Below are 20,521 nucleotides of genomic sequence, written 5' to 3'. Positions count from 1 at the left end.
TGCAATGCATGGGGCAACTCTTGTACCAAACCCAGAAGCTACAGTTAGTGCAAAATATGGCAGTGAGACTGGTCGCTGGTTGTTCCAGGTCTGACCATATAACACCTATTCTGAAAGATCTTCATTGGCTGCCTATTCGCTTCCGGGCTCAATACAAGGTGTTGGTAATGACCTATAAAGCCCTAAATGGCTTGGGCCTAGGGTACTTGGAGGACCGCCTATCCCCATACAATCTGCCCCCGCACGCTCAGGTCGACAGGGATGAAATTGTTGGAGGTCCCAACAACACGCTATGTGAGGACCTCACAGAGGGCATTTTCTATCCTGGCCCCTAGATCTTGGAATAATCTCCCAGATGAGCTCCGCTCCACCACATCCTTAGATCTTTTTGTTTTGTTTTGTTTTTTTATTTATATACCGCTATTCCAAAGATCATAGTGGTGAACAGTAAGTAAGCTAATTTGCCCCCAGCAGTCTGGGTACTCATTTTAGCGACCTCAGAAGGATGCAAGCCTGAGTCGAGCTTGGGCCCTTTAGCTGGTCTTGAACTCGCAACCTTGTGGTTTTGAGTGAATGGCTGCAGTACAGGCATTTAACCACTGCGGCACCAGGGCTCCTTATTTTTAAAAAGAATCTAAAGATGTTCTTCTTTTCCCAATCCTTCCCACCGTGAAAATCATATTATCCCTTACCCCCTTTCATTGACGACCTGGTAGTGTGTATATCAACTCCCCTATCCATCTGGCCCTTTTGTTGTTATGATTACTGAGTTGTTTTTAATGTTGTTTTTAATTGATTTTATTGAGATGTTTTATACTCCAATTGTATGCCACTTTGATCAAATTTTGGAAAAGCAGATTATAAATAAACCATATTATTATTATTATTAAAAGACCCTTAGACTGTCTACATTGCTAATTTAAAAATCATTGAGAAACGCTAAATACAAAAAAAAAAAAAAAAAGGGGGGGGGAGAAATCACATCTGTTAGTTATTCCATTTCTAATTTTAGAATAGGACGCCAATTATCAAGGTAACTTCCCTTTTCACCTTGGTTTGTTGGCTTGCTAACTCAAGTTATGTTTTGCCCAGCCGGGAGGAGGACTCGGAGGATGAGCCAGAGCCTCCCCTGGGGCCTGAGCCTGGCCCTAGCTCTGCTGTGCTCACTCCAGCAGAGCCTGTGGCCTCTCAGGAGGCTCAGCAGCCAAGTTTCCCAGACAAGTTATGTCTGTGGAAAAAATAAAGTATCTCTCAGCAGCCTTTCTCTATAACTATGGCAAGGGAGAAATAGATATACATACAGTAGGTCATATTGCAACACACTCTATGTCATGCATTTGATGATCCCTTGGTTTTTCTGGCTCTGTAAATATCTGATGGCAGATTTATAACAGGTGGAACATGTACTATATAGAAGTGTCACATGGAATACATTTTACAGCTCTGAGATGTTACTTAGTCTTTGTCTACACAGCTGATTTACCCAGAATTCCTCCTGGCCTCACTGCATCCTGTTTAAATGATGCAGGGACAATACCCCAAATTTGGTCTGGACTGTTTTCATGATGCCTGCACCTGATTCAGGGCTTCCTCCCCTTAACCCACATTTAAATAACTCACGTTTTGCTAGGGGTTTTTGGCTCTCTTCGCAGCAATGGCAGTGACTGCCTTTTGACTCACAGACCCTGCAAGCTGCCCAGCACCACCACAGTGGGCTTGAATCACTCTGACTAAAGTCAATAGTGTGGATAAGCACCTCGTTCTGACCTCAGCAGAGGCACCATGTGACGAATGGGGCCATGTGCAAAGGCAGTACCTGTCGTTTGATGTGAAAGCCAAAAATTTGAAGCAAAATACAGCAGGTAAAGGGAAGAATTCAGGGCCAGAATATTCCAGGGAACAGCCCGGAATATTCTGGCAGGCATAGACCCTCCTCAAACATTGTCTGCTCTTTCCACAAACTGCTACAGTGTTCCTTATTGTGACTTCCCAGCAATAGGGTGCTACGTTTGCACCCTACCAAGTGAAATATAAGAGAGCAAGTCCATCTGAAAAGAAATATAAGAGAGCAGTCCATCTGCACCAAGTGCAGAAGGACAAATATTGCTTCATTCTAGACCTTTTATAGTTTCAGATTAATCTCTAAAACTGGTTACTGCAATGCATAGAAACTGATTGCCAGGTATCTGCCTGTTGGTTTATATTGTCTGTCTTTTGGCTGTTTGTGTTGCCTTGTTTATGCCACATTCTCTGTGAAGTGAGGTTGGTTATGGTGGAGATTGTGTTGTCAATAGCATGTCCAATGCAAGCAAGGATGATAACAAAGCTGGTCTTTAATAAGTTATATTTATTCCCCCCTTATTTCACAAAGTTGTCTTATATTGAATCAGACCACTGACCCATCTGGCTCAGTACTGTTTACTTGGACTAGCAGCAGTTTCCCAAAAATATAGACAGCGAGAGGTCTTTTCCATTTTACCCCAAAATGGCAAGGATTGAGCTTGGGAACTTTTTTATTTTACACGTAAAGCATGAGTTTAATTCCCAAGATGGAAATTCAAGATATTGCTACTTCTGAGTTAATGCTGCTGTCAGGGGATAAGGGGCAAGAACAGAAATTTCAGTAACTCTTACTGCAATCTATTATAGTGGGCCCTTGGTATCCACTAAGGTTTGGTTCCAGGAACTTCCATGAATAACAAAACCTGTGGAGACTCAAGTTCCATTAAATACAATGGCACAGTCAGCTGGTGTCCCTTGTATAAAATGACAAAAGCAAGGTTTGTTTTTTGTATTTTTTTACATTTTTGGAAAATTTTCAATGTGTGGATGCTTGAATCCATGGATAAAAAAATCTGTGGATATGGAGAGCTGACTGTACTATATGTAACCTGTATGCAAAGGGATCCTGTAGCACCTTTGAAACGAAGTGAAAGAAAGAAGTTGATACCATGAGCTTTTGTAAACTTAAGCCTACTTCCTCAAATGCATCCTTGCTTAATTTACAAAAGAGAAATCTATGTCTGTCCTCAAGGACCCTGCTTGAGACTTTACAACTTCCAGTGTCATCTTGCTCCAGCCTCTTTTTCTCAGCTTCTTTCTGTCTTGACCCTGTCCGGCTCCTTTATTTTCTGGAAATAACTCTACAGTATTTTTGTTCTTTACCATTTTCAAATATGTCTCGCTGCCAGACTGAAGAAGACACTGAACAGTCCCAGACTGGCTTTTCACAAAGATAAAACATGAAGTGTGAAAACAAATAATATTGCACATAGTTAAAGTACCTGATCAACTGTTTGAGCTGAATGGATGCGGAAATTCACAGTTGCATTCGCAGATGGTGGAATAACATTGGACTAGAGACAAGGGAAGAAAAAAATAAGCATAAATGCAAAAGGCATTATCTTCAAGCAACAAACCACAGATGAAACATAGCAGCTTTCAAACAATTTCCATTGTTCACTAATAATTTCTGAACCCATTACACTGTCATCAGTTGGCCTGTGCCATCCTATCAATATTAAATGAAGATTGCAAATTGTATTGATAGGAAAAAAGCACACTTGTTTACACTTCTTGTTTGAAGTGTCACTGTTCTCTTCACTCTCCACTTGTAATGACACTACAAAAAGCTCTATTTTGGCTCTTTGCCAAGGGAGGGACCCAAAAGAGATGCATCCTGGAAATAAAACAGCTTGGGGGTCAGGCTGCAAATTCATTTGCCTAATCATGAATCCCCTTTAAACCATATACTGTACCCTACTTCCCACATAACTAGGACAAGCCTGCATTAAAAGGTGCAAGTCTGCCACCATCAGGTGTAGTTTGGGCTGCTTTTTAGCAAACAAGAATTATGAAGAAAGTAAGCCCAACATGCTCTTTCTCATTTCACCACTGTGTGTCACTGTTTCACTAGCACACCAAGGAAAGCCACTTAACCAAATAAGATTTTTTTGAGGAATAGTTTTAGAGTACCTGTACTTAATTTTTAAAAAGTGTACATCTAAAAGTATCTAGTGCCAATATATCAACCCTAGGTCCCAGTGATCTGGGAACCAAGTCTGCACTTTGTGGAGAGGAACAGTGGTACGTTCTCAATACTGAACCTCTTGGTGGTCTATCAGAATGCCTAGATGGCCACATGGCAGGCTAGGAAACCGGGGAAGCTTCTCTGGCCCATCTGCCATAGTGCCTAATTTCCCAAGGGGTGGAACCATGACAACAGAGCAACATGGGGTAGTCTCCTATCAAGATATTTTAAGCCAAGCAAGCTTTCCTGTGCTCTGCCTCTCTCCAACCCCTAATGGTGGGAGAAAACTATAGATTGGTTTGCACCGAGAGAACTGTAGAAGCGCTGTGATTTCACCACTTCATTTCGTATTTAGGCAGATATGCTGACCAGCAACAATATCATCCCAAGTAGTGTCAACTTCTACTGGTTATATCCAAACAATTTCAGGATCTGCCTGCTTAGTTTGTTCAACCTCTTTTCCTCCTCTTCCTTTCTACCACCTGTCACCACCAATGCCATAAACAGCTGTTTGAAAATAGTGCTATCTACTGAAGCATAGGTGAGAGTGTTGAAAATGGCTGTAGCTCCCTGTTTAATGTACTTACACTTGGAGGCAAACCAGTGGTTCTTATTCTATCAGTCTACCCAGGTGGCTATCTCATACTATATGTATATAAAAGGGAAAAGACAGAATCTACACCCTAAATTCAGGAACAGAGAATAGTCCATTTAGGAGGAGCAAATGTCACTTTAAAAAGTGACGGGGTGGGTGGTGAGGTTTGTATTCTTGTAATCTTGAGTGGTAATCTGGGAAGCCATGGTTATAGATCAGACAAATGTAGACTGTTCTCATTATGCTTTAGGGGAAATCCTGTTAATTCATAAAATGGTACCTTGACTCCTCCATGAAACATAGTGATTGCAGTAGTGGTTCGAACTAAAGCATTTGTGGTGGGTTGTTGCTCAAGAAATCTGTGTGAAGATGAAAAAGACAAACTTCTTCAAGTCCAAAAGTAAACTAATGTAGGCTTCCTTCCACAAATTAGTAACAATATTTTGGCTCAATAAACATACATTTCTCAGTTATGTTTATTGTGTTTTGCCTGAATTTCTTTACTTGAGAATTCTTGCAGTGATACATTTCCACATACAATGTATTAATTATTTTTTAATGCTGCATGTAATATGAAATCTGGTTCCAGTTTTGTTTACATCCTTGCAAATGACTAGAACCCAAAACACATGCCTAAACGAAGCAGCTTCTGGATGCTTTGGGGGTGTAGTTTTTACATGACGTACGGCCCCAAATAGGCTGGAAGTGCTTCGACGAAGCCCTCTGGTCTTAAAAAGGAGCAGTTTTAATCCAGCTCTTGGGTGGTGTAGTTTGGGAATGCAGGGAGTGGGCCATGCAGTTGCCACAGTCCCAGCCCAATTGTGCTCCAGATGCTGCTCCTTCTTGGCTGTTTGCTTCATCCCTTAACTGACGGAGAAAGGAGAATACTAATCAGATTTTCACATAATGCCAAACTGGAGTGGAAGGTTACAATAGCTCACGAGACAAAACCAGAATTCAAATTTACTTTTAACCAATAGCAGAAATGGTACAAAACAAACAAACTGAATTTCAGCAGAGATAAATGTAAGCTTCTATATTCTCATGAGCACCATTAGCCATAAGATGTTTGCAATGTGGTATCTAGTGCCTCTTCCTTTTCTGAACCTTGCTTGGAACTTTGGGATTTCTCTCTCCATGTATGGTTGGAGTTTATGTTGCAGAATTTTGAGCATAATATGAAAGCCATCTTCAAACGTCTGTCATATAGGAGGAGGATCAAGCCTTTTGTTTTGCTATTTCAGAGGGTATGACTCAAAGTAATGGATCCCAATTACAAGAAAGGAGAGTTCAACTTAATATTAGAAATAATATCAGTAAGAGGTATTCAAAGATTACCTCAGAAAAATGGTAGTCTCTCCTTCACATTTTTTAAACAGACATTGAATGGTCATCTTTTAGGAATGATGTGGATTCCTGCACTGATAAGGGGTTGGACTAGTTGACTCTTGGATATATTCCAACTCTAACCAAATTTTATGATTCTAAGTCTATGGCCACCATTTATTTGAATTAATTTTATGCCAATGCATGTACAGTGGTCCCTTGCCTTACGTGGGGGATCCGTTCCAGACACACACACACCCTGCATAAGGCAAATAGTGTGTATGCTTGAGCCCCACTGAAAATAATGGGGCTCATGCATGTCGTGTGGAGCAGTATGTACGGCGCAGGCATGCCATTACCATTTCCAACGTGCAGCTTTCAGCGTAAACTGAAAGCCACGTATAGCACACCCACATATGATGTGGGTGCACTACTTAAAGAATGATAAAATGCCTATTTACAGGTTTCTCTTAGTTGGTGTAAAACTTCAGAATAGGAATGTTAATTTAATGGTATTAAAAACAAAAATCAGCAGACAACAGTAAAACAACTCACTTCTCCCACCCAATTCCTAATAAAGTTGCACTCTAACTCTATTAAACAGACAGCCCCAAAGGGCCACTGTTGGGCCAACCCAGGGGCAGAGTATGCAGATCATGCACACCCGCAGATCCCTCTGAGGCCGGCGAATGTGGCACAAAACTAGCCGTGAAAGGCGCAGTTTTTTACCACGCTTTTTCATGGCTCATTTGGGCCCACAGAAGTGGGCACTCTTGGGACCGCAGAGAGTGGCTGCCACAGTTCTGTGTTGATCAAGACGGGAGTGGCCTCTGGTTAAATAAACCCCGTCTGCTTAAATAAATGCATATTCTGCCTGTTGACCCTGTCTCAATTGCCTTCTCCTTCCCCCTTGTCTTATGTGGACAATTTTAGATTGCTATAACTTGAGGTAGGCATATATTCTCTTAAGCTCTATAAACTGCCATCCACCTTAACACTCATCCTACCAGACAGGACATTTCAGTACTTACAGAAGCATGCTATTTCAGAGTATTCATAACAAACTAAACCTATAAAGTTGCTATTTTACAAAAGCCTTATTAGGCAGCCAGCTACACAGCCTGGCCATTCATGGGGGAACATTTCCCTCAGCAATGGCCACATTGTTGTTGGGAAAGTAAATTACTCCACAATACCATTATTTCTAAGCCTTCTTGAAAATAGTTAAAAACAACTAAGTACCATGCCTCTTTCTTACCTGCCAACTAGAGGTGCAAACAGCCACAAATTTGACATGATAACATTGAGAGGGAACCTAAACTGAATAATGAGGGGAGAAAAAGTTAATACATACCAGAAAATCTGCTTCAAATAAGGGTGTTTTCTGACATAACATTTACCATTCGAAAGCACTGTTGAAAATGGTCTTGCAAGTTAGGAATGGTTAAGTGTATGAAGCATAATCCAGACCATTTCCTCTGCATGAAACACCCCCCAACCCACTTCAGCTTTTTTAACTTCAGCAAACCATACTTTGATGCTCTATTTAAATAATGATTTATGCTTGCCTTTCAAACAAGGATTACAAATTATGCTTTAAAAGCGAGTTTGCAATCTTACTCTGGAGGAAAAGCACAAATCATAATAGACTGCTGGGTCAGATATAACAACTGCTAAACTAGTCCAGCCAGGAACTAACTGAAGCAAAATGTGATACTGCAAGAACAGATGACTGCAGCCCTTGCTCCCATAATGCTAAATATTGCTTTGGTCTTATGTTTGAACAACTGTTCACTATTTTAATTATGGATGATTATGATGTTTATAATTTTTGTAAGCTGTATTAAGCAATCCTTAATGGAGGAAATGGCATATAAATTTCTGTATTAAGTAGTTAATAGGAAAAAATTTAAAGCATGGGTGGGCAGATTCTAGAGGCCCAGGAAGCTACGTATGCCTTTCCTGAACTTCAAAAGGTAGCTCTTGCGCTTGCACCACAAGTTTCTTCCCCTTTTGGGAAAGTGTCCTTCCAGTCCTAAAATAGGTCAGGTGGGCCAAAAACACGTTAAAATTGCCCACTGTGTCCCCTAAGGGTTGCATACACCTTTAAAAAAAACAGAAAAGGAAAAATCAGTGTGAAAATGCTGAAGGGCTTTGCTCAACCCCTGCTGAAAGAAAAGACTCCTGTGAACAGTATGAGAGAGAAATGATGATGAAATCTATTATTTTCTCTGGTGACCTGTTCAATAGCTCCTAGAAGACCAGGAAAATGACATATCAACATGTAATTAGTACTGGCTAATAATGCTAACACTATTCATATTATGATTACTTCAGTGAAAACAAGTAAAAGGGCACAAATGGCTGAATCCTTACATCTGGTGCCAATTCCTCAAACATCTTGAGTTCAGCTCCATGACCAAACATATTTGGCATGGGATTCTGCTCCAGCCTAGAAGAAATGCAGAAGGAGAAATAAACACTCCATTGTATCGCTCTGTTTATCCAGGTTAATAACGAATGCATTTAAAGCGGCCTTTGATTAACAGTAGTCATAACAGTACTGTAGTGGAATGGTAGCAGTAGTAATTTTTTTCTGCTTAGAGAACTAAGTTTTGTAAACAACACTTCAGATGGCAAATCCTGCCTAGATAGACTTGCAATCTAATAATACTTCCATGAAATAAATAAGCAAATTACAAAACAAAGATGACACATATGAATTAAATATTTCAGTTGTTTTCATGTGGCTTCAGGTTGTTTTTGACATATGATGACTCTAAGGCCACCTTATCAGAGGATTTTCTCAGCAAGATTTGTTCTGAAGGGGTTTGCCATTGCCTTCCCCCAAGACTGAAAGAGTATGACTAGCCCAAGGTTACCTAGCAGGTTTTCATGGCCAAGTAGAGATCTGAACCCTAGTCTTCAGAGTCATAGTCCAGTGGTCAAACCACCACACCACACTGGCTACATGTGAAAGGTGTCCCCCATCCTATATCTGTGCATTTCATTTTTCTGCCCTAAGTGCAATACCTTACATTTCTCTGTTGAATTTCATTTTGTTAGCTTTGGCCCAGCTTTCTAGTCTATTCAGATCATTTTGAATGTTGATCCTGTCCTCTGGAGTATTAGCTATTCCTCCTAATTTGGTGTCATCTGCAAATTTGATAAGTATGCTCCCAATTCTGTCGTCCAGGTCATTGATAAAGATGTTGAATAGCACTGGGCCCAGGACAGAGCCCTGTGGGACCCCACTGGTCACTTCTCTCCAGGATGAAAAGGAGCCATTGTTGAGCACCCTTTGGGTTCAGTCGGTCAACCAATTACAGATCCATTTAACAGTTACTTTGTCTAGCCCACATTTTACAAGCTTGTTTGCAAGAATGTCATGGGAAACCTTGTCAAAGGCCTTACTGAAATCAAGATATACTATATCCACAGCATTTCCTTCTATAGTTCTATGTACTATAAAATAAACCTTTATCTTTTCTATTGTAACAGGTTCCTAAATGCATTTCTTAAAAAAACAAACATACATATTTTATATTGCTTTCTGGAAGTCTGAAAACACTGGCAGGTTTTTTTTTAGAGCCACCTCCACAACGACATACAAGCTATTTTTCACCCTATTACAGGTGCTATAGGCTATATTTCAGAGGAATGAAGTAGCAAAACCACTTCTTAGTATTCTTTGTCCAAGAAAATTCTATGAAATTCATGGGGTCACCATAAATTGACAAGGCAACTTAAAGACACATACATGCACACACATTTCACTAAGGAAATGGAAGCAGTGTCCTCTCAGATGAGAGGCAAAAATTATTTGGAATATGGTCTCTGCATACATGTCTAAGGGGTCATGCAGACAGGGCAAAAACAGTGGCCATAGGCCTCTCCCAACCCGATCATGCCGGGACTGTGGCAACTGCACAGGCACAGCCTGATCTGGGCCACTGCCACAGTCCTGATATGCCTTGACAAGCTTATAATCTAAAATTCTACAATACTGGAATGACAACAGATTTGCACCATGAACTGTTAACACTATTCTATAGCTAGGGCTTATCTAACCAGATATTCACATTCCTAAGGCCATCCAGTTACATTTATTCAGAGACATAGCCTCGTTGGTTTCAAGTATCAGTACACAAAGGGATCTTGTAACATCTTTGAGACTAACTGTGTGAAAGAAGTTGTAGCATAAATGCCATTCTGGCTAGGATATATGATTTTGTATTTGTGGATGCCATGTCTTGGAGGGTGGAGGAGAGTCAGCATAGTTTACAATTGCACAACCTGTTATAAAACTGGTAGTTCAGGCTTTTTACAACCAGTTGCATAAGCAGTAACACACCTAGAGGCCACAACAACAACTGGAAAAATCAAGGGCATAGCCATGTTAGTCTGGAATATGGGTACCCAAAGGGATCCTGTAGCCCCTTTGAGACTAATTGTTGAAAGAAGTGGTAGCATGCATTTTGGTAGATTAGATCTACTTCCTCAAATTCGTAGAGTGAACTACTGCCCAGGAAGGACCTTTATATTTAGACTGCCTGAGTAGCCACAGAAATGCAAAACTTGTGGGTATAGTGATGAGGTGACAACTTCAGTTTTAACTATGGTCATTGAGAGACAAGGGCAGGAGGAAGGATACTGCCTCAGGCCAGGGTGGGTAGATGACCATATGAAAGTGTGGGAAATTATAACACTGTTTAACACTCCAGCCTCATGAAGATGCTCTTGGCCAGTTTATCACATCTCCTTTCTGGTTCCCATCTTACACACACCACAGTCAAAAACTCCCTCCACCATTCATCTGGTCATCCACCCACCCTGGCCTTACCTGGAAAGAAGTTCTAACTGAACCTAAGGGGACTTTCATTTGAGTAGACATGAATCACATTGTCTTAGAAATTTGCTACTGGGACAGATAACAACAACAACAACTATTCATATCCTGCCTTTCTCCTGGTATAGGGACTCCCTAAACACTGACCTGGACATTGCTTCAGAAAGAATACCAATGCTTGTCCTCTTAGGTGGTGCAGAAGAATGGCCTGGCACTGACGTCACACCGAAATGTGCTGTAATTGCACCCTTTTCTGTGATGGCTATTCTGATAAGTGGAGGAAAATGCATTAATGAAATTCACAGCAGGTTTTTTCTCTATCAAATATGCCTCTTTTGATAATCAGGTCTAGCATTTGCCACTTTACTGATGATTCTATTTAGAATTTTTTTATCTACTCAAAAAATAAAAACACACAAAAAGTGTGTATCATGCTTGTCGTTTTTGATCAGTTCACAACACTGCTATGCTGTGTAACACAATAGGAACTATAATAATTCTTTTCTGGTCCGCTCAAAACAGAAAAGCCTCACACCTGTTTGAAATCCAATGACTCCATTGCCCATTTATCCTGCTCCTTTCAGTAATATGGATGAGCCTTTTAAAACGAATACCAGTATCCCCAAAACAGGACTCCAAATGCATACATATTATTCCATTTGTTTTTATTAAACACCCTTGAGCCGATCCCAACCCATGGAGACCCTGTGGATGAGACATCTCCAAGACTTCCTGTAAACTCATACTTGTACTTGCAAACTCATACTTGCAAACTCCTCAATAAAGTCTATCCATCTAGCATGAGGCCTCCCTCTCTTTCTACCTCCCTCCACTTTTCCTAGCATTGTTGTTTTTTCCAATGAGTCATGCCTTCTCATGATGTGTCCAAAGTATGACAGCCTCAGTTTAGTCATCATGACTTCCATGGAGATTTCTGGCTTGATCTGTTCTAGGACCCATTTGTTTGTCTTCTTGGCTGGAATCATTTTGACTAAGTATATTTCTGTGGTCAGTCATTTATATTTATCATAAAGCAAGATGGGGTGCACTATACATTTTTAACACTCTAGAGAAGGGCCAAACAAAGGGTAGATAAGAATCTACTGTTAGATAATGTCTGAATTATTTGCATTTCATTAGGCATGGCTTCCAGCTCCCTATTGTTTCATAAGAGTAACAGTAACATTTCTTGTGGTAAACTTACTTACAGAGCTACAGGTTTCTCTATTCCTGTGACGATCCCATCATAGATGAAGCTTCCCTCATCAAGCAGGAAAGCAAGTTTTAACCCTCTAGATTCCAGCTCAGCCACAATCTTTTTTGCTCCTTTTTGACCACCTATCTGGAAAAAAAAAACATAACAGGATCTCATGATATCAAGCCACTATCGTACTATTTTGCATCAGGTAGCAGCAAGCATCCAATGCTTCATTAGAAAAAGGCAACTACTATAAAGTTATCTTCGACTGGAAAGACCATTATGCCTCAAGCCACTTGTATCAAAAATGTAGAATCTAAATGAACTGTACAGGTTCATTCTAAGAACTACTAAAATCCTGCACCCAACATGCAAACTGTGGCACTGAATGCCACAAGTATGGTGGATATTGTATGTCATAAAAATACCTCTTCATCATGCCCAAGGCCAATATAGAAACTTCTTTGTGGCCGGTAATTTCGTCTCAGTAAGAATTCCAGTGCATGTAGAATCCCCTGTGGAATGCAAACAGATCAATCAATAATTTATTATTCACAGACCATCATAAAAAGAGAGATGGTTTTTACCATAAATTACATAAAACAGAATAACATGAAGAACAACAAACACATAAACATCATATTAAATAATAAAAGAGAAAAAGGGTAAGCTTCACTCTCCATGAATTTCTCTAAATTGTTTTTAAATATGTCCAAGTTAATGGCCATCTCTACATCTTATGGGACATTACATTTCATGCATATCTGCCTCTCATAAACATTTTGCATTCTCCAAAAGGTAAATTTACAATGCATATACCATGACAGAGTTTTTGTTATCCAGTGTTCCTCTTCCATATATGAACCCATTATGCTCCTCAGCAGAGAAAGGGTCACTAACATCCCAGCCTTCAGGGGAAGCTGGAACTACATCTATATGTGCAAGCAACATGTAGGGCTGCAGTTGAGAGTTAGACCCTTGGATGGTAAACAGGTGACTATATCCTCCAATAACTTCATGATGAATGAATGTTGCAGAAAACACTCCAGGAAAGGCTAGAGGAAAAAGAAAAATAAGAAAAATACTTAGGATTGTTTGAAATGTTGAACCTATGATCTGGATACACCGCTGAGGGGAGACAGTTCAGATGTATTCAGTAAAGTTTTAAATCTTTTACAATTCATGTGAGATAATGATTAACTGAAGGACAAAGGAGAAGAATACTCCACAACTCTCCTGCCTCCACACCTTACCATCATATCCAATGTGGGAAATATATTTTGAAAAAGTATAAACAACTCTGCATTTACAGATTCCCTTTTCTGTTGCCAGACTTCTGTAACATCTGGAAAAACCAGTACACAGCTACAACAATGAAAATAACTATCTGCTTTCTTATCTGCCCCAAAAACACTCTTGAAAACAAGAAAGCAAAGTTGTCACTATCTCAGCCACTAATGAAAAAGTTCTGATTTTTGAAATACTTTGGATTTCAGAATTCCAGAGAAGGGAAACATAACCTTTAATTTAATTCACTTGCATATAACAGCTGTAGTTCTTGCACACAGCATTTAATATAATTTGAATTAATAAAAGCTGACTGAATGTTCAAAGGCCTTTACATCTATGATCTTACCAAGCACATTTCTTTTTTTTTTAATTTATTTTTTATTTTGAGTTGCTCATTTCACATCTTAGTCTTATTTACATTCTCAGTTTTTTATACTTGATTATAATCAATTTAACAAAAACAACTGTTTCTGAATAAAAAGAAAAAAATGTACACACATTTTTACCTCATTTCACATACATCAAATTTATATCAAAATATCTTTCTTTATATCAAATACCTTTCCCATGTCTGTGCTATTGGTAACCACTCATCATTTAATTCTAATTCAAATCTATTATTTAGCAATTTTGTCAATCTGTCCATTTCCTTCATTTCTTGTGTCTTTATCATCCATTCTTCTATTTGTAGTGGGTTACTGCTCTTCCAATTTTGTGCTATCACAAGTCTTGCAGCAGTAACTAAATATAATATATCTCCAATATTTTTTTTCCATCTTTTTTTCCATCTTTGGCAACATATTCAGTAAATAGAACTCTGGAGACATGTTAAATTGAAAAGAAAATGCTGTTTGTATCACAGAATGAACCTTAAAGCAAAATTTCTTGACTTTTTTACAAGACCACCACATATGCCACATCGTGCCCTCCTTCTCCCCACATCTCCAACATTTTAAGTTAGGTATTTTATATATATATTTTATTTTAGCTGGTGTGAAATACCATCTATTGGATATTTTGAGATGATTTTCTTTTAGAGACTGTGAGGCGGTGAATTTATTTGTCTTGTCCCAGGCCTTCAGCCATTCTTCATATGGGATTGGATGTCCTATATCCCGTGCCCATCTTACCATATTTTCTTTTATTATCTCCTTTTCAAGATCTCTCATTAGTAATATCTTGTAGAATTTTGCTATCTTTTTTCTTTGTGGTTTCCACCATATATCATCGAGTTCATTTATTATTATTTCAATCCCTCTATTCTTTATATCATCTTTGAATTTAGATTTGATTTGAAAGTATTCTATCCAGTTAAATGTGTGTCCTTGTTTACTTAGCTCTTCTCTTTCTCTCATTGTTAATATCCCTTTTGAACCAATATTTACCAAATCTTTTACCAAGCACATTTCTATAGAGTGCGAATACCTCCTTATCACTACAATGCAGGTGAAGAGCTGAGGTTAAGAAAGAGTGACCTACTTACATCACTCTTATACATACCTATCTAAAACAATTTTGGAATAGAGTTCAGACAATTTTTGGTTATGCTCTCATATTCTTAAAATTATATATTTTTAAATATAATTTGAAATTCAAGATTAAAACAATGATTTGTATAGTAATGTAATGCATGGAGACCTGCAAAAGGAGGAATTTAATGTTAAAAATAATAGATTAATCAAGCCAGGAGAGGTAGTACAGTGGTACCCCGGGATACGAATTACCCAGCTTACGAATTTTTCGGGATACGAAAAAATCCCATAGGGATTTATTGTTTCGGCTTACGAAGGTTTTTTCGGGTTACGAAAAAACCTCGGCGCTATTTTCCGCCACCGGAGGGCAGCAGAGAGCTATTTTTTCCATTAGCGCCTATGGCAATTCAGGTTACGAAGGTTTTTCGGGTTACGAAATTAGCCGCAGAACGAATTAATTTCGTAACCCGAGGGAGCACTGTATTAAATTCGTGTTTTGTCATTTTATATCCATGTTTGTTAAAGTTGTCTTTATTGATTTTTTTCATGTTTGTTGTTTGAATTTAATGAATTTATTTTTTAAAAAACTATTCTTAAGCTGCAATCCTATATACATTTATTGTGGAATTGAATTCAATAGGATTTGGTTGTTGTTATTGTTGTCTGCTGTCAAGTTGACTGATTTATGGAAACCTTATGAATTTGTGGTAACAACCGGGAGCCCCAGTCATCACACTCATGTCTTGCAAACTCAGGGTTGTAGCTTTCTTGATTGAATCAATCCACCTGCAGTACAATCTCCCTCTTTTCACATTGCTTTCCAATATCAGGTAATCTCATAATAAATTCAAAGTATGACAGCCTCAGTTTAGCCATCTTCACTTCTAGTGAAAGTTTAGGATTTGCCCAAGTACTTAAACATATAGGATTGTGCTGCTAGCAACTATTCTACACCAAGGCGGGTTACAGACCGCCGAAATACGGCAGTCTGCTGCCGCCACCGGTTGCTGTGTCCGGGAACCGCAGCAGCCAAACGGCGCAGTTCCCGGACACAGCAAAGAAGGAGCGCGAAAATCGCGCTCCTTCTTGCGGCCCAGAAGTGACGCTGCGAGGCGCTAGCCACGCACTCGTGGCGTCACTTCTGCCGCACGATGTGCGGATGCAGAGCGTCCATTACGTTAAAATGGCAGCGGCCGTGTGGAATGGCCGCCACCATTTGTTACGGACTCAGTCTGTGCTAGGGTTAGGGGCGTCTGGAAGAGATGCCCCTTTCTAACCCTAGCACGGACTGAGTCCGTCCTAGGGTGCCCGTTTGTAATGGGCCCAACTTTCCTATGCTACATGAACTTTCCCACAACTTTTCTGAGCTCAGTCTGCGTGTTGATGCAGTGTATCTACATACATCTTTGCATCATAACTGATCTGTAGTCAGATCAAAGTCTGATTTTTTAAAAAAAATCTTCTAAACTTTAGGATATATGGAGCTGCCATTAATTCATCTAGTTCAGCACTGAATGTCTGTGACCAGAGAAAGAACCTTTGTCCTTGCAGATGTTTTGGGTTTTAACTTCCAGAAAGCATAGCTAATAGTAAAGTGCAGCAGTTCTGCACTCCTAAAGTGACCGGCAGAAGCTCTCCAGGATTTCAGACAGATCTACTTGGTCATGATGGAGAACAAACCGGACATCTTCTGTATGCAAAAAAAAAAATGCTCTGATGAGCTGTAGCCCTTCTGTATAATCAATCACACAGTGATAAATATAATTTAGAAAAAATATTTAATATAAAAACTTAATACATTATATAAATATTTTTTAAAAATGCTTTACAACTGCTTCAGTTAATTAAGCAGCAGTATTCTATTCAGTACCAAATCTATCTTTTGTCATTTGCACTTTACTGAATAATAAATCTCATTTTGTCAGTTTACTACTTCAATCACATCAAGTAAAAATTATAACAATAATGAATTCCAAGCACTCTTTAACCATACAACAATCAGATCTTCTGTGTCACACATGCCATTCTCTCTGTCAAAATAATAACCTAAAGTCAAATACCTTTGCGAATATATGGCTCAAATTCTGCCAGGGCTGTTATATTCTGATCATCTTCAGAGAAGGAGACTGTTTGTATTCTGATAGCACCTTACATAAAATACAAGAGAAGAGATTTTGAGGTTTTCTCAGACAGGCAAAGTGCTACATTACAACAATACAGCTTTTAAATAGTTTATTTTTTTAATCACAATTTCTCATAGAACCCCTAGAAACCTATGGAAACTTAGGTTTTCTGGGAAACCCTGGTTGAAAAACACTGTGATAAGCCATAAGCATAACAAACACTGAAGCTGGGCCAGCAGTGCAGAAAAAGGACTACAGTATAGTTAAAGGGTGGTTGCAAAATGAAGGCAAGCTATAACTTTCCTGTCTTGAATTACCAGAACAAACAGAAACAGACACAAAGACTTTGAAGAAAGGAGCACTTTTTCGCCTCATTTCATCTTTGCACTTGTGGCTTTGCAAACTAACTTGTTACAGTTACATGGTGGCTGAAAATCTATATTCACAGTCCCCCAAAAACATTCTTTAAAGGCCTAAAAATACAGAATTACAATATATCATTTTATTTCTTATTGTGTGTTTTACATTAGTAAAGCACTATTCAATAATAAAACAGGTATCTACCAGAATGGTTCACCAACTAATATAGACAGCGCGCATGGAGGACAGATTGGCAAAACTTGTACTTACCACACCTTCCTAATTGAAAGAGTGTGAAAGGAGAAAGGATTTTTTGCAGATGTCCTAACCACAAAGGAGGCTGAGGTACCACAAAACGAAGGACATTTGAGAAAAATAGAGGGCATCACAAAATAAAATCTAAAAACCCTCCTAGAAATATAAAGTCATGCTTCATAGTCATATTGAAAATGGGGGACATTTTGAAATTCCTCTTGGACAGAAGGTGGCAATGGAGGACATGTGCTGGAAAAGGAGGACATCTCGTCACCCTGGATTTTTCATATTCAGTTTTCTCACACAGAATGTTGTTTCCCCCTTGATCACACACTTCTGCGGGTTTGGCTGAGGAGGAGCAAGTAAAGAAGACAGGTGTGTATTTAATGGGATCACCTGAAAAAAAAAGCAGTAAGGGATCCTCCACCTTTAACAGATGAGTAGAAGAGGACATTTCATAAGGCATAGCTTGCATGACACGTCCGCACAAGTTGGCTGCAATAATAATCATATTTATTTGGAGGCTAACTCAATCAAACTCAGTATGATTTCATATGAGGAAAGAAATGGCCTAAATCTAAGTGTTGGTTCCAAATAGAATGGGGCCAAATCAATAGGAACTCATGTAAGTGCCGAGTAAGGCTGCATTTACACTGTACAAATCATGTAGTTCAACACCAATTTAACTGCCATGGCTCCATCCTACAGAATCCTGGCATTTGTAGTTTTGTGGTTTGAGCACTGGACTCAAGAGAGCAGGGTTCAAATCCTGGCTGAGATGTTGGGCAAGTCACACTCTCTCAGCCTCAGAAGATGGCAATGGCAAACCCCTTCTGAAGAAACTTGCCAAGAAAACCCCATGATGGTTTCACCTTAGGGTTGCCATAAATCAGAAACGACTTGAAAGCGCACAACTAAAACACCAACACTCTTTGGGACCTCGCACAACTAGAAATCCTAGGATTCCACAGGATGGAGCTGCAGCACTTAAAGTGGTGTCAAAGTGCATTATTTCTACAGTGTAGATGCACCCTAAGTCTCTACTGACTCAGTAGATCTGCTTTAGTTAACAATTGGACTGAAGCCAATGTGTTTATAATAGTAGCATTAATGTAGAATACACCCTTATCTTTCCTTTTGGAAATGTAATATGGGAAGAAATACACTTTCCTGTTGTTGTTGTTGTTGTTGTTGTGTGCCTTCAAGTCGTTTCCTACTTATGGTGACTCTAAGGTAACCCTATCCTAGGGTTTCCTTGGCAAGTTTCTTCAGAGGGGAATTTGCTTGCCATGGCCATCTTCTGAGGCTGAGAGAGTGTGACTTGCTCAAGGTCACCCAGTGGGTTTACATGGCTTCCTCCAGACCTTCTTCAGTACTTCTGTTAGTTTTTAAACAGAAACATACAGATATATTCCTTGAAGCTCATTTTGGGAGAAAGGTGGGCAAAAACTCCCAGAAAGAAAGATAGACTGATAGACAGACAGACAGACTGCTTCATAAATAGACAGACAAACAGATAGATAGATAGACTGATTGGTGATAGATAGATAGATAGATATATTGACTGACAGAAAGATAGATAGATAGATAGACTTATAGATAGACTGATAGACAGACTGATATAGATAGATAAATAGACTGCTAGAAAGATAGATGATAGATAGAAAGATTGCCTGATAGATTGGCAGACAGATGAGATAGATAGACTGATTATTATTATTATTATTATTATTATTATTATTTTCTTATATCCCGTCTTTCTCCCAACATAAGGACTCAAGGCGGTGTCCCAGTCAGATAGACAGACAGACTGATACAGATAGATTGATAGATAGAGACAGATAGAGTGATAGATAGATAGATGAAATTGGTTGATTAATTGATTGACAGAGATAGGTAGGTAGATAGACTGATAGCTGTCTGCTCAGCTGGCTCCCCCGGCTGCCTTCCCTGGCTGTTCTGAGTCTCTGCCTCGTGGAGCCTCTTCCCATCCTGAGGGGGCCATGGACTGGTTTGCTTGTCCTGCTCCTCCTCCTTCCGTTTTACCTCGGAGGGCTTCCTTGAGCTCCTGCCTCTCCTGGGCAGAGAAGGCAGGCCCAGCCAGGCGCGGCTTCCGAAGCGCAGCAGGGGCCTCCGCCGTCGGGGGCCGGCGGGTGCCATAAGTCCGGGCCAGGGCCACCGCCATCAGGGCAGCCGCCGCCCCGCAGAGGCCCAGCCCCAGCAGCCACAAGAGCCCGCGGGGGCTGGCGGGCGGCAGCGGCGGCATTTCGTCGCGTTCCGCTGTGCTTGTTCGGGAAGGCCAGAGAGACAGAGAGAGACTGAGAGAGAGAGACTGAGAGAGAGAGAGAGAGAGACAGAGACAGAGAGAGAGAGAGAGGCGGCCTCTCATTAATCAGTAATGAAGCGGTTATTATTCATCACCGCACTGCAGGAATAATCCGCTTTGAGAGCGCTTTAACTGCCATGGCTCACTGCTATGGAATTCTGGGAACTGCAGTATATCTATCTGTCCGTCTCAGTCCACAAGGAGAGATGAGATAATAATAATCTGAATTTTTAAAAGGTTTTGTTAACCACCTTGAGTCTTATTATTGAGAGAAAGGTGGATATAATCTTATAATATAAACTAATTTACCTGTGAACCGCCTTGAGCCCCTTCTGGAAGAAAGGATGCCTACAAATGAAATAAATAGCATAAACAATAATAGTGATAACAAATGTCTGAATCATCATCATCATCATCATTTTAAAAGCACAAGTACGTATTCTAGTTTTTGTCTCCTGCAGCACTCTTCTTGATGCTGAAAACATAGAGGGGATAAAAGTTTTCTAGTGCAAGATAAGGTAGAAAATCAATTAGCCATGGAAAATGATTAGAAAATCATGATTCAGACACTAATCGTTTAGGGAGGGTTTAAAGTTGTCAGCCAGGGAGCTCTAGTGGCTTCCCATAGTACAAACCCCAAGATTGACTAAGATCTTGCCATGACAGTTAAAATGGAAGCAAACTGCTATAAATGTAG

The 20,521-nt window shown here is 39.7% G+C and overlaps 1 protein-coding gene across 4 annotated transcripts in view; it reads right to left on the bottom strand.

Moving 5' to 3' along the window:
* The window catches only part of PM20D1 (peptidase M20 domain containing 1), a 29,251-nt gene extending 9,487 nt beyond the window's left edge, over window positions 1-19,764 (bottom strand). Inside the window, exons 1-10 of one of the 4 annotated variants that reach the window (XM_042465541.1) lie at window positions 19,545-19,764; window positions 16,821-16,907; window positions 12,818-13,053; window positions 12,427-12,513; window positions 12,009-12,142; window positions 10,948-11,067; window positions 8,328-8,403; window positions 7,210-7,271; window positions 4,906-4,984; window positions 3,285-3,356 (exon numbers count right to left, since the gene is read on the bottom strand). In XM_042465541.1, the coding sequence (XP_042321475.1) occupies window positions 3,285-3,356; window positions 4,906-4,984; window positions 7,210-7,271; window positions 8,328-8,403; window positions 10,948-11,067; window positions 12,009-12,142; window positions 12,427-12,513; window positions 12,818-13,053; window positions 16,821-16,907; window positions 19,545-19,764 (1,173 nt within the window). Of the gene's footprint in view, window positions 1-3,284; window positions 3,357-4,905; window positions 4,985-5,258; window positions 5,493-7,209; window positions 7,272-8,327; window positions 8,404-10,947; window positions 11,068-12,008; window positions 12,143-12,426; window positions 12,514-12,817; window positions 13,054-16,820; window positions 16,908-19,544 lie in introns of those variants that run through there. The other 3 variants (XR_006103727.1, XR_006103726.1, XM_042465542.1) reach the window with 3 other exon arrangements.
* Between the last annotated feature and the right edge of the window lie 757 nt (window positions 19,765-20,521).

This window comes from Sceloporus undulatus, chromosome 4 (genome assembly GCF_019175285.1).
Source record: "Sceloporus undulatus isolate JIND9_A2432 ecotype Alabama chromosome 4, SceUnd_v1.1, whole genome shotgun sequence".
Taxonomy (NCBI): domain Eukaryota; kingdom Metazoa; phylum Chordata; class Lepidosauria; order Squamata; family Phrynosomatidae; genus Sceloporus; species Sceloporus undulatus.
Note: the sequence above shows the minus strand (reverse complement) of the source record. Positions and strands in the feature narration are given on the sequence as shown.